The sequence below is a fragment of the Dermochelys coriacea genome, chromosome 3, assembly GCF_009764565.3.
Source record: "Dermochelys coriacea isolate rDerCor1 chromosome 3, rDerCor1.pri.v4, whole genome shotgun sequence".
Classification (NCBI taxonomy): domain Eukaryota; kingdom Metazoa; phylum Chordata; order Testudines; family Dermochelyidae; genus Dermochelys; species Dermochelys coriacea.
In genome coordinates, this window is record NC_050070.1 from 62,814,382 (window position 1) to 62,829,247 (window position 14,866).

General features: G+C 37.9%; 1 protein-coding gene across 2 annotated transcripts in view; it reads right to left on the reverse strand.

The window, feature by feature from the left end:
- Positions 1–14,866, reverse strand: part of ELOVL4 (ELOVL fatty acid elongase 4) — a 63,871-nt gene that overhangs the window by 24,311 nt on the left and 24,694 nt on the right. For both annotated transcript variants that reach the window (XM_038393579.2, XM_038393580.2), the window contains exons 2-3: positions 9,279–9,466; positions 5,665–5,745 (exon numbers count right to left, since the gene is read on the reverse strand). In XM_038393579.2, coding sequence (XP_038249507.1) covers positions 5,665–5,745; positions 9,279–9,466 — 269 coding nt within the window. The remainder of the gene's footprint in view (positions 1–5,664; positions 5,746–9,278; positions 9,467–14,866) is intronic.

Genomic DNA, 14,866 nt, shown 5'->3' on the forward strand with positions numbered 1-14,866 from the left:
TTCTTTATAAGATTGCAGTAATGATGCTGTACCTCAGATGGCTACATGCTGAGGCTCACTTTGAAGCCAACAGATTGCTGTATCAGTAATTTTGGTGCCATCACTCTTCTTCATCATAGACCTCTTAAACAAGATGTAACAAGTTAGATTCAGCAGCTATGAGGTCATTTACTCCACCTAAATGAACACTCATTTTGTGGTCAATGCACCTGCCCTTATTATCTGTTAACTCATCTTGAATGTAGTAACAGAGATGAGTCTCTGTTTATGGTGCACATCTTGTCAAAACATGCAACATCTCCAGTTCATAGGTTTCACAAAACTGGACTGTCTTGTATTACGGACACTGATTGTTTTTAAATGAGAAAACTACAGCCTGCCACATGTGATACTCTTGTTGCAGAAAGAAAAGGAATACTTGAGGCACCTTAGAGACTAACAAATTTATTTGAGCATAAGCTTTCGTGAGCTACAGCTCACTTCATCGGATGCATTCAGTGGAAAATACAGTGGGGAGATTTATATACACACACAGAGAACATGAAACAACGGGTATTACCATACACACTCTAAGGAGAGTGATCACTTAACATGAGCTATTACCAGCAGATAAGGAGGGTGGGGGGAAGGAAGAAAACCTTTTGTGGTGATAAAAAAGGTGGGCCATTTCCAGCAGTTGACAAGAATGTCTGAGGAACAGTGTGTGTGTGTGGGGGGGGAAATACCATGGGGAAATAGTTTTACTTTGTGTAATGACCCATCCACTCCCAGTCTCTATTCAAGCCTAAGTTAATTGTATCCAGTTTGCAAATTGATTCCAATTCAGCAGTCTCTCGTTGGAGTCTGTTTTTGAAGTTTTTTTGCTGAAGAATAGCCACTCTCAGGTCTGTAATGGAGTGACGAGAGAGATTGAAGTGTTCGCCGACTGGTTTTTGAATGTTATAATTCTTGATGTCTGATTTGTGTCCATTTATTCTTTTACGCCAATTCTGTCCACATATCTATTCAGGGGACACCATCAAGGGCCTAATCACATCAGCCACACTATCAGAGGCTCGTTCACCTGCGCATCTACCAATGTGATATATGCCATCATGTGCCAGCAATGCCCCCCTGCTATGTACATTGGTCAAACTGGATAGTCTCTACGTAAAAGAATAAATGGACACAAATCAGAAGTCAAGAATTATAACATTCAAAAACCAGTCGGCGAACACTTCAATCTCTCTGGTCACTCCATTACAGACCTGAGAGTGGCTATTCCTCACAAAAAAAACTTCAGAAACAGACTCCAATGAGAGACTGCTGAATTGGAATTAATTTGCTAACTGGATACAATTAACTTAGGCTTGAATAGAGACTGGGAGTGGATGGGTCATTACACAAAGTAAAACTATTTTCCTATGTTATTTCCCACCCCCCACTATTCCTCAGATGTTCTTGTCAACTTGTCAACTGGAAATGGCCCACCTTGATTATCACCACAAAAGGTTTTCTTCCTTCCCCCCACCCTCCTTATCTGCTGGTAATAGCTCATCTTAAGTGATCACTCTCCTTACAGCATGTATGGTAATACCCATTGTTTCATGTTCTCTCTGTGTGTATATAAATCTCCACACTTTATTTTCCACTGAATGCATCTGATGAAGTGACCTGTAGCTCACGAAAGCTCATGCTCAAATAAATTTGTTAGTCTCTAAGGTGCCACAAGTACTCCTTTTCTTTTTGTGAATATAGACTAACATGGCTGTTATTCTGAATCTTGCTGCAGATACTCGTGTGTTCTGTAGCCTCTAGAATTTGCCCTTGTCAGTGTATTGGGCATAGCAATTTCTGTGCCACATAATTCATACTGTCTGTTTTGAATGAAGGATGGACTCAGTTCTGTCAATGGCCTCACCGTATATGATATTGTGTAGTTTCTTTCTAATGGTTGTTGTCTCCCTTATTCTACGCAATCCTTGTTCACTGACTTCATGCCCATCTTCTCTGTGTTATTTGCCAAGAAGCAAGTAGAGACTGTAGGAAACTGGGGTTGATCTGTTGAGACTTACTACCAGTTCCATTACTACCAGTTTATCTTCAGCTGTAACCAATATGAATGTTATAAACCACCTCAGCTAACTACCGTTGCTCTGTTTGTAAACAAAGTACCATTGCCAGAACATCTATTTTAATTCTGGTCAAACTACAAAGCATTATATACTATACAAATACTAAGCATGCAAGAAATTGAGAACATGATTTCACTTTTTATGAGAAAATAACTTCTGTGTTTGATTAACTTATTTCTAATATTACAATATATAGATGACTCAAAGCTATAAAAAGTTGAATATTAGGGTGCAATAGGTGTTAAAACCATGATTTGTGTCTTCTCATTTCTCTTTTTAATAGACTGAGAAGTACAGTTTGATTTCAATGATAAGTTCATGCACAAACCATTGGTATATCAAACATTTCTGGTGAATTTTGGTGGCCATATATATCTGCAGGTTGAACATCAAAATTCAGCTTGGTAGCAGACATTTTCAAAATCAATAGGTTCAAATTTTGTTAGAAAAAGTTGTTAACTTTTAATCTCTTCTAGAGGATTGATTCTGAGATTTTTATCTAGTCTACTATGTCGACTGATAGGCTGGAGTTGTAGCTGCTGAACCTCTGCACCACCTAGAGGGTTGAAGTTGCTGGTTAATAGTACAAGTTCCTTAGGGTTTGAGCCTGCTGCCATTCAAATCAATGGAAGAACTCCCATTGATTTAAACAGTGCAGGATCAAGCCATTAATTTTCCTATATTCCTGACAACTTTATCCACTGGTTATTCTATTACCATTGAAAACATATATTTCAATACAGACACTCATCTTCAGAGAGATATTTGGGCTATTAAATTAGCGGTCTTGATTCAAATCTAAAACTAGGTTTTTTTTTAAATCTAGATATATTAGAAAATATGCCACCAATTTAAGGTATGATAAAAAGTTTACAGACGGTAAACTTTCAAGTGAAAGAGCAACCAAAACTGATTTGGATACTCCTAAGGTTATTTTTACTAATTTAATTAAAGAAAATTGAGTATCAGAAAATATTTTGTTTTAAATTAAAAAGATTTCTATCTGGTCAAAGAAAGGATTCATGAGATTAAGTCCTTAATATATATGCAGGACCTACTGAAACTCTGTCTGGAAATTAAATTCGAGTTCCCTCTTTAGGTAACAACACTTGGAATGTCTTGTATTACAGGAGGAGGAAATGCACCTATGAAACTGCAGATTTAGTTGTGTTATGTCTTTATAGAACACAAAGTTTTAAAAAATAATTGTATCTAAAATGTAACTAGCATATCATTAAGTTGTCATAAATTTGGAATACACTCGGCAGAATGATCAGATATTTTGTTATGAAAATCAACTTTTGATATTGGACAAAGTCTATAAAAGATTGGTTTGGTATTACCAACCAATTACTGCTATTTTAGTAAAATAATAGGTATTATTCAATTTGTATTTTTCCCCACCATATTCCAACTAGATCAACTGGAAACCGAGGCATTATGGTTTAGGTTTAGGTTTAGAATCTGTGAATTCATTTAATCTTCTTTTCTGAAAGTTTATCAAGAACTTATCATGAAGTTTGAAAAAGTTAAGGTTCCTTTTGGCAATGTTATCTTGCTCACACTGGGCATAAGTAATGTCTGTAGCATATGCCATTTTCTTTTTATTCACTGTATTGTGTTCTTTTATGTATTATGACAGGTGACCTCTCTTCCTCAGAGGGGTTTCAGAAGGTCCAAAATGCAACAGAATTATTTTGATTACATTGTGCAAGAGGTGAGCCATTGAGAGGTCAGCAAAAGTAGTAGGACATCTAGTGCTTTACAGAATTGAGATCTGCAGCAGTACTCTGCACGAGGCAAAGAATATGGTAATGATGAAGACGAAGGATTTCTGAGAACATGACCTAAAAATCCTGCACATTGGGTCACGACTCCTGCTCATGCTTTGCAATATTGGCCATGCAACTGATATAAAGTGGTGGTGATGATGATGACAATTGTGATTCTTTTCTTCATTTCCATGCTGTTAGGATGTTTAAGCAGGCTGTGGACTTTTTGAGTTTCACCCATAGCTAGACAACCGTTCAGGGAAGGGATTTTGTTCTTGGTTTAGTATATTCCACTAATTAAACATTATATACATTTACAGCGTTATATAAACAATAATTTTGGATTAGACTGTAAAAAGTAAGTTTTCATGTAAAGTGGCCAAAACCTTCAGAAGCACTTAAGTGTCACTGAATCATTTAAGTACTTTTGAAAATATCATCCAGGATGTTCAGTGTATCACCTTAAAATCATGGAAGAATATTTTTTATACTGGAGGCTAAAACCAAACCCCTCAGACTATTGTGTCAGAATTTTTCTCAACATCAAAAGGGAAGGTGGAACTCCATGCAGATTTCTGTGGCCAGCAGATATGACACATTTCCACCCTGAAATATCTTGGTGTGACATCAGACTGAAGCCTCACATGCCGACAATATCTGAAAAAATTCACGACAAAATAAAAGTGTGTGTAAATCTCATCCAGCAACTAGCAGAAATGACTTGGAGAGCTGATGCAAAAACTCTACGCTCCTCTTCACCGGTCCTTGTCTACTCTACAGAGAATACTGCTAACCAATCTGGATACACTGCTCCTACACATCGCTTGTCCATTCTTAAATTTAATACCATCGTTTAGATTATTACGGGCACAGTGAAGTCAATGACACAACCATGGCTTCCTGTAGTAGTGCATATCCACTCTGCCCCCCAAAGTCATTGAAACATGAGAATTCTTCCATCTTATTTAAGGAAACAAGAATCTTCCAATACATGAAGACCTAAATAATATACCAAGATTTCAACTCAAATCCAGAAAGCCTTTTTGTGGGTTACAGCTCAAGAGCTCAAAGATTTGGGTTTTCCTCCAAAGACTACAAGTAAGCAAGGTGGAAATATGTCAATATCCCAAATAAATGCCTCAGCAAGGACTCAACCAAAGAACCCTGTGGCTTTCACTCCCACAGAAAATATGATCCACTCTGAATCACATCCACACATCAGATGGCAGATGCACCTACTTTCTCCATAAACGGGCACTGAGACACAAGCCTATCTGTGACTGTGGAAATAGACTTCAAAACTATGGAACTCCTTGTCAATCAATGTCCCAATCATATCCCAGTGGTATCTCTGAAATCCACTCTGGCACCTGAAACAAATCAATTGGATTGCTCGACTAGACTTGCACATCTAACACTGCTATTTTTAAGCCATACAAAAGTAGAAGTATGCGACCAAATCCACAGTGGTATGAGAATTTTAATATTTGCATTTTCTGACTTTATTTAGAATGTATATCTTGAAAACTGCATATTAATATAGGTTTATGCAATGTACGTTATTATATGGTATTAGTCTGTCTTTCGGAAGTGAGCGAAAGATGACATGAAGCTAACCATGGAAGGAGGCAGAGGACTGCAGAAGAGCATGCGGTTAGGAGAGGGAAGATTGATCAATAACTTTTGCTTCTAAACATGTGGTTTTCAGACATGTTGAGTTAAAGCTTAAAATACACCCTTGTCTGTGCAGAATAACAATACATAAAAAGGGTACTCACCCTGACTTCATAAATATTATCTGAATAATCCACTGTCTGGCAGATATAGCTGTATCCTTGAGCTCTGGATGCCAAAAATAGCTGAAAATATTAAAATTATATATGAGGGGAAAGAGTCCATAAAAAGATAATTTTATTATTTATTAGTGATTTTAGTAGTGTTATAAACTTACTCCAAAAGCAGTATTTTAAATAATTTTTATTTACAATACAAAGATGTTATTTTAAAAAGTGGTCAATATTTAGTTTTAACAATGTACTTTTTCATATCTCGTGGTATCAAAACAAGTGGTCCCCTAAATTAAACATAAAATACTCAAAAAAAAAACCTGAATAGTCTGCAAGATATTTCCACTGTGACGTCTTCCACTGTGACCTAAAGCCATTCATATATGGAACCTGCCATCAGAGGGAGCAAGTTTCCGAGACACAGAATCCCTTAATGAAACCAACAAGAAGTGTAACTCTATGATCAGATATAGGGAGAGAAAATGATCTCTCAGATAGCTGGGACCTAGACCATTCAGAGCTATAATACTGTAACAAACACTTGGAAATGTACACAGAGGCAAATACAAAATCAGTAAAAAACAGTGGTATAATGTGTTCATATACACGCCACTTTGAGGCTAACTGCTGCATTCTGTACCAGCAGAAGCTTCCAAGTGCTCTAGAAGGAACATCCCAAATAAAGCACTTTGCAGGAATTTAGCCTGCAGGAGATGAAGTTTTCAATCACTGTTATAAGTTCTCATCTGAAGGGAGGGGCCACAGCCTTTTGGTCAACTTTAAAAAAAAGTATATGTCATGCTGCCTCCCTCCCCTGCCATGTCTCCAAATTCAAAGACAGCAATGAATCAGGTCCGACTTCTAGGCTATCAGCCATAATGGCACAGAATGGTTATATAGATGACCTCCAGAAGAGGATGCAGCCTCCATTCCAGCCTCTACTGAGCAGTCACTTCTAGGTTATTCAGATCAATCTTCAATGAATTTACTGCTCTGTGTCCCCATCTCTGTCAGATACTGGAAGAGGAGGAAAAGAACGGAGTAGCTAACAAAGAGATGGTGTAAAGTTGCATGTCATTCAGATACTGATAAATCTGCAGCCCATGGCATCAAGCTTCATTAGTTACTGTATATACAGGCTGAAAGGGAGAGATGACAAAAACGACCCTTCAAAAAGGAGTTAATAGGGAGAAAGAACAATTAAATCAGCACAGTCCACTGAGTCCTCTTACAATTCATTGTAAGACCAGCCCATTTACTGGCCTGATCCCACCTAATGAGTTCACATATTGTCAGAATAGGGGAAAGTGGGTAAGATTCTATGGTTTGTGTTATACAGGTCAGACAAGGTGATCTAAATGGTCCTTTCTGGCCTAAAAAAAACAAACAAAAAACTATAAAAGTGTCATAGTCAAAAGGTTTCTAAGGTTGTTGATGGATTTAGCCATCAGGAAGGATGCCTGGACAGCATTCTGAAGTTTAAAAATGGTACCTAATGTCTATTGAGTTTACTGGGTAATCTGATTTGTACCAGTTACTAGTGATAGCTTTAACATTTAGATAAACACACCAGAGACGTGTCAATGATAGCAGTAGGTAGTAGAACTGTTTTTTTGAAGCTGAACTTGGTGCAGTGGGGGATTCCAATACCACTGTGTTAACTTTAAAGATTCTACTACAGGAGCAGAGTAACACATTGAGAGTATCCTGAAATTGGTCTTGCTGTTCATTAAAAGAATGGAGAAGAGTCTTGAGGATTTTGATTTGCAGCTTCTGCACCAGCGTTCTTCAATGCAAAGTTCACAAGATAAGCAGTGCTTGTGACCGTGAATAAACTGACATTAAGTTTTTAATTAGCACTAACGTTTCAAAACTTAGTGCTGAAGGTGGCCATCTACCTGAAAAAGTGATGTAATTGACAGCAACTACAGAATATATTATTTTTAGATCAACCATCTCTCTTTCCCCCTTTCCAGCATACACTACCTGTATTACAAGTCTTCAGAGAGGATCTTGGAGTTGCCTTCACCTTTCCCACCTTTAGCTGAAGAAATCAAATGTAGTGCTGACACTGCACTGTTTATTCTTTGCAATTAGATGAGACACACACTGAGTCAAATTCTGCTATAACATATACTCTTTGCAATCCTATTGTCTTCACTGGGTGGTGTAAATTGGAGAGGAATGTGGTCCAGTATGCTCTGAATAATCTAATAGCGAGAGGACTTTCACTGAGGTTAAAATTCGTTCTACTGAAGTATGTCTTCACACAAGTAGCTTCCACATAGCCAAACAATGCTGTAAAAGAAGCCCTGGGCCCATATGAAAAAAATAATTGTCAGGAACAATACCACTTCAATGGTGAACACATAAAAATAGAGTTTTAAGAGTCCAGTTTCCAAAAGCTGTTAGTTTCAACTGTACAGTTTACTTGCTTAATTCCAGGCTTCTGGCAACAGATCTTGTGCGAGCAAAATCTAAATTCTTCCATCAAGGAGTTAATCTGAAGAAAGTCACAAATTTTAAATCAGCAAAAGGTTTGCTGAACTGATGTTAATTGCACTAAAAAGCAGTAAGGGATGTTCTATTAATCAGAGCATTCAGGTGAACATTTCTCGCCTTATAAAGTTATATGCAAGATAATTCAAGTTTAGGTCACTGAACATGATCCCATTAAGGCATTGCCCACACAAGGAAATTCACTGTCATAACTGTAGCGGAATAAAATATTCTGCGATAGTTATTCCTTAATAACACCCCTTAGGAATTCTCTATTCTGGAATAAAGTGTCCACAAGGGAGATATTCCAGAATAGCTACTGAGGAGTAACATACTCTGCTTTAGCCATGCTGGTCAATTTACCCATGTAAACAAGGCCTAAGAAAGGTGAAGTGAAGCAGGCAGCAAGACCAAGTAACTTGGCTATCATAAATCCTTGTTTGTGAAATCTCATGTTTTTCAATAGAAAACTCTATGAACTGAGTAGGAATACTATTGTAAAATTTTGCCTCACTGCCCTTAACTAAAAGAAAATATGATTTACCTCTTTTGTTCTCATTCTAAAGATCAACAGAAGTTTGAATTTCCATTACCTCATTAATATTTTGCAGACATACACTGAAAATACAAGTTAATATAATGTAGCTATCCTTCAGTTTCTAACATAATACCTGTCTGAGACCTTGCAGAAAAAACCTAAAGACTGGGTGCCAAATTCTGATTTTAGTTACACTGGTATAAATCTAGAATAACTCCACTGACTTCCGTTGATCTGCTCCAGAAGTGGGTACTTGCGAGAAGAATCTGATGCAAGGACAGACATGCCTTCCACTCAAAAAGGATTTTTACCATCAGAGTTAAAACAAAGTATTAATAAGTGAAGCTATTCTACATGACTCCTACATATATGCTTTTACAGTATGCTGATTCACAAACTTTTGAGATATACCAATTCCAGCAGAGCTCTAAAAAATCCAATCAATGTATTCAGCTTCCAAAATAGCCAGTAAAATTATCCCGAGAATATAAAAATGATACAATTTATCTAATACTGTCAAAGTTGTGAATTCTACCACAATTCAAAAGTATAAAAATACAAGACCAACCTCTTTGAAAATATAGAAGTTAAGTAGAACCATTCCAAAGTTGTAGCTAATCAATAAGAAGCGCAATTGGAAGGGTTCTCTTCTCCTCATCCACTTGGGACCCAGCCAGACAGTGAGGAGGTAAAGAGTGCTTATAGTCAGCGTTGGAAATGGAGATTGCATCAAGAACCAGTCATCAACACGTTTGTCTGAGGGAAATAAAACACAACAAATTAACTGAAATAACAAACTACATGTTTTTTCATTAAGTTTAAATAAAATATATTCACTGTAATTTTAGGCATCACATTTCTTAAAGTTAAGAACAGCCATATTGGATCAGACCAAAGGTCCATCTAGCCCAGCATCCTGTCTTCCAACAATGGCCAGTGCCAAGTGCCCCAGAGGAAATGAACAGAATAGGTAATCATCAAGTGATCCATCCCATCGCCCATTCCCAGCTTCTGGCAAACAGAGGCTAGGGACATCATCCCTGACCATACTGGAGAATAGCATGTATAAATTTATCTAGTTCTTTTCTGAACCTGTTATAGTCTTGGCCTTCACAACATCCTCTGGCAAGGAGTTCCACAAGTTGACTGTGCATTGTGTAAAAAAACCTTCCTTTTGTTTGTTTTAAACCGGCTGTCTATTAATTTTATTTGGTGACCCCCCCTAGTTCTTGTGTTATGAGAAGTAAACAACACTTCCTTATTTACTTTCTCTATACCACTCATGATTTTATAGACCTCTATCATATCCCCCCCCCGTCGTCTCTTTTCCAAGCTGAAAAGTCCCAGTCTTATTAATCTCTGCTCATATGGAAGCTGTTTCATACCTTTTTTGTTACAAAAGAGGCAATATGATATTTTGTCTTATTATCTATCCCTTTCTTAAATGACTCCCAACATTCTGTTAGCTTTTTTGACTGCCACTGCACATTGAGTGGATGTTTTCAGAGAACTATCCACAATGATTCCAAGATCTCTTTCTTGAGCTAAGAGATAAGGTAAGAGGTAAGGGCTAATGTAGACCCCATCATTTTATATGTATGGTTGAGAGTATGTTTTCCAATGTGCATTACTTTGCATTTATCAACTTTGAATTTCATCTGCCATTTTGTTGCCCAGTCACCCAGTTTTGTGAGATCCTTTTATAGCTCTTTGCAGTCTGCTTGGAACTTAACTATCTTGAGTAGTTTTATATTATCTGCAAATTTTGCCACCTCACTATTGAACATATTAATAAATGATCTGGAAATAAGGTAAATAGGATTGGTCTCAGTACAAACCCTTGTGGGACACCACTATTTATCTCTCTCCATTCTGAAATCTGACCATTTATTCATACTCTTTGTTTCCTATCTTTTAACCAGTAACCAATCCATGAGAGTACCTTCCCTCTTACCCCATGACAGCTTACTTTACTTAAGAGCTTTTGGTGAGGGACCTTGTCAAAGGCTTTCTGAAAATCTAAGTATACTATATCCACTGGATTTCTCCTTGTCCATATGCTTGTTAACCTCCTCAAAGAATTCTAGTAGCTTGGTGAGGCACAATTTCCCTTTACAAAAACCACGTTTTTGTCTCTTCCCCCACAAATTATGTTCATCTATATGTCCGACAATTTTGTTCTTTACAATAGTTTCAACCAGTTTGTTCAGTACTGAAGTCAGGCTTACCGGCCTGTAACTGCCGGGATCACCTCTGGAGCCCTTTTTAAAAATTGGCATCACATTAGCTATCCTCCAGTCATTTGGTACAGAAGCTGATTTAAATGATAGATTACAAACTACAGTTAGTAGTTCTGCAATTTCACATTTGAGTTCCTTCAGAACTCTTGGGTGAATACCATCTGGTTCTGGTGACTTATTTACTGTTTAGTTTATCAATTTGTTCCAAAACCTCCTCTAATGACACCTCAATCTGGGACAGTTCCTTAGATTTGTCACCTAAAAAGAATGGCTCAGGTTTGGGAATCTCCTTCACATCCTCAGCCGTCGAGACCGATGCAAAGAATTCATTTAGTTTCTCCGCAATGGCCTTATCATCCTTGAGTGCTCTTTTAGCATCTCGATCGTCCAGCGGCCCCACTGGTTGTTTAGCAGGATTCCTGCTCCCGATGTGTTGAAAAAAAAATTTGTTCTTACTTTTTGAATCTTTGGCTAGCTGTTCTTCAAATTCTTTTTTGGCCTTCCTAATTACATTTTCACACTTCACTTGCCAGAGCTTACGCTCCTTTCTATTTTCCTCACTAGCATTTAACTTCCACTTTTTAAAGGATGCCTCTTCGTTTCTCAGTGCTTCTTTTAAAGGTTCGTATAACATCTATCCTACCTGGAATAGATGGGTTTTGCAGTTAAGAGATAAAGCACTTGTCCTTTCACTGATCATGCATTTTTTTAAAACCAAAGAAAATATTTTAGTAACATTACATTTTTAAAAGGTTAGAAAAATGCAAATTAGTGTACACAATTCAAAAGCTAGGGAATTACTGTGTGAGGCAAATTATATTGGTCAGGTCCACAAAAAACAATTGTATCATTGTCCATCACAAATTACAGTCACATTATTGCAACAAAATTAATTGGCACCAATGTCATTCAGGTTCAAAGTATAGATACACATAAATGTGGTAAACCAGAGAACTCAAAATTTAATTGCTTTTATACTAGCTTAAATTAGGCATTAATTAACTTAACCACACTAAGTTTAATGCAGGACCAATTATTATACTTGATATATAGGTCAGTGTCCTATGCCTCTGTCATAAATATAAAGGGAAGGGTAAACACCTTTAAAATCCCTCCTGGCCAGAGGAAAAATCCTTTCACCTGTAAAAGGTTAAGAAGCTAGGATAACCTCGATGGCACCTGACCACAATGACCAATGAGGAGACAAGATACTTTCAAAGCTGGAGGAAGGGAGAAACAAAGGCTCTGTCTGTGTGATGCTTTTGCCGGGGACTGATCAGGAATTGAGTCTTAGAACTTAGTAAGTAATCTAGCTAGATATGCATTAGATTATGATTTCTTTAAATGGCTGAGAAATTAGACTGTGCTGAATAGAATGAATATTCTTGTCTTTGTGTCTTTCTTGTAACTTAAGGTTTTGCCTAGAGGGAGTCTCTATGTTTTTAATCTAATTACCCTGTAAGGTATTTACCATCCTGATTTTACAGAGGTGATTCTTTTTACCTTTTCTTATATTAAAATTCTTCTTGTAAGAAATTGAATGCTTTTTTCATTGTTCTTAAGATCCAAGGGTTTGGGTCTGTGGTCATCTATGCAAATTGGTGAGGATTTTTATCAAGCCTTCCCCAGGCAGGGGGGTGCAAGGTTTTGGTGAGGATTTTGGGGGGGAAGACGTTCCCAAACAACGTTTTCCCAGTAAACCCAGTCGAACATTTGGTGGTGGCAGTGGAAGTCCAAGGGCAAAGGGTAAAATAGTTTGTACCTTGGGGAAGTTTTAACCTAAGGTGGTAAAATTAAGCTTAGGAGGTTTTCATGCAGGTCCCCACAACTGTACCCTAGAGTTCAGAGTGGGGAAGGAACCTTGACAGCCTCAGATCTAGAGGTAATGATAAGAGTATTGGAAAACTACTAAATAAAACAGTTCAAAGGGCTGGCTTAGTGAGAGTACCCTGTGCTGCCATGTGGGAGACCAAGGTTTTATTTACAGATTCAATGAGTCACTCAAGAGCACCACTCCAGAGATCTGAAGTTATACTTAAAGTCCCGGAATTTGCTATATTAAGTCCTAGGTCAGTGTCAAAAAAGCACTGCTAGTCTGAGGACCTAGTGACATCTTTGAGATGCAGTAATTAAAGCATGGCTCCACTTTGAAAAATAACTCTGTAAAAAATGGCACCAGTTTAATTAGCAGATCTGCTTTTTATCTGTACTTCAGAATTGTATATAGTTACTCTACATATGAAGAGTAACTTTTTCATTACCATCAGCACAGCTATAGGAGAGTGAACAGGATTATTTTCTGGCTCATGCACTACCAGTGGTATTGTTAACTAAATTTTAATTACAGAGCCACTTGTGGAATATCATTGTCTTAAAATTTTGCCCTCCGTTACACTTGTGCAACCTCACTGAAAGAAATACAGTTGTACATATGTAACTAAGGGTAAAATTTGGCATGGCAGAATCTTTATTACTGGTCATGTTGCATAACCCTGAACTAATACATAACTTCTTGATCCCAGGTTAAGTTGCAGGGCTGACAGAAATCCCATCTTTTTGTTTATAAATTGTGCAATTCTGATACAGAATCAATGAGAGAACTATAAAACATAACATTTCCATTTGTACAAATTAGAACTACATTTTAGGTCCAATATCTCAAAACCTCCTGGGCTTTTAACAAGTTCTGTATAGCAGAATTTCCTGGACTGTGACCTGCAGGAAGGACAAATCACATGGTGCTGGTGTTTCCTCCCCGCTTCCAGACACTTTTTTTTTGCAATTAAGAGGTTGGAGGCCTAAATAGAGGGAACTGAAACCAGGCTAACTACTTCCACTAGGGGGCTGTTACTATTTAATAGGAAGAGGAAAAGGAATAGGAGACAGACTCAAAAATTGGAGCCACTAGCAGGACTGGTCCTGTTAGAATAAGAGGAGCCAATGGGATAAGGGAACCAGGCAGCTAAGCAACTTGTGCAGGGGAGAGAAGACCCAAGCATCAGGGAAGTATGTAGAGGGAAAAGAGAAGTGGACCAGGTGGCAGAAAAACATTTACAGTGAACCAGAGAGTAGACATGCCAAACCCTATGGGGAAAAAAGCAGAAATTGGGCTTGTTTTTGGCTTATGAGTTGCTTGTTGGCTAGTTTTTGGCTTGTAGCTTCCCTTTTTTTTGATTGGCTCTCAGCAAGCAAGGGTAAGGGGGGGGGAGAGAGTCAGGGGTGCACAGCGGGCCCACCACAGTCCCAGACTGCACATTGGAGGGAGATCTAGTCACATAGAGTGTTGGGGTTCTTAGGGATTGGCTTGTTTTGAAATGGGATTAGCTTGATTTTTAGTTTACTGTGAAAGTCAGGGTGCTTATTTACTGCATGAAAGTTGACAACTGTACTAGAGAGATATAGTGGAATAGACCGGGTGAGAATGGGAGAAAACATTAAGGGCAAGAGGTGACTGTAATTAACACAGTTCTTGGACAGTATCGCTATTAAAATATGATCCAATCTGTGATGAGTATGAGAACCATGATTTTACAGTACTCAAAGTCTGGGATACTTAGCACTGCAGCATTTGTTTCCAGCCCTAGCAAGACGCTAAATATTTTCCCAGAAATCACATTGTGATGATTACCATTTTACCATCCCACCCACACTTCTATTATCATTCAATTTTAGCAACTGCTTTCTCTCTAGCAAATTGAGATAAACAAGTGCAATGCTTATACCACCAGAAAGAACAGAACCTCCGCTTCCTAACAGAATGAAATAATTGGCACAGATTCTCAACTGTGCTCAGCTTCTGCCAAGCAAAGATAAGAGGGTGCTGCAATGGAACCAGTTATGGCTTCTAGATTCTGAATCAGTTCTGGGCCATCTGACAGCTGGGAGTAGCCAAGAAGTAGCATGCTCTGGCCACATC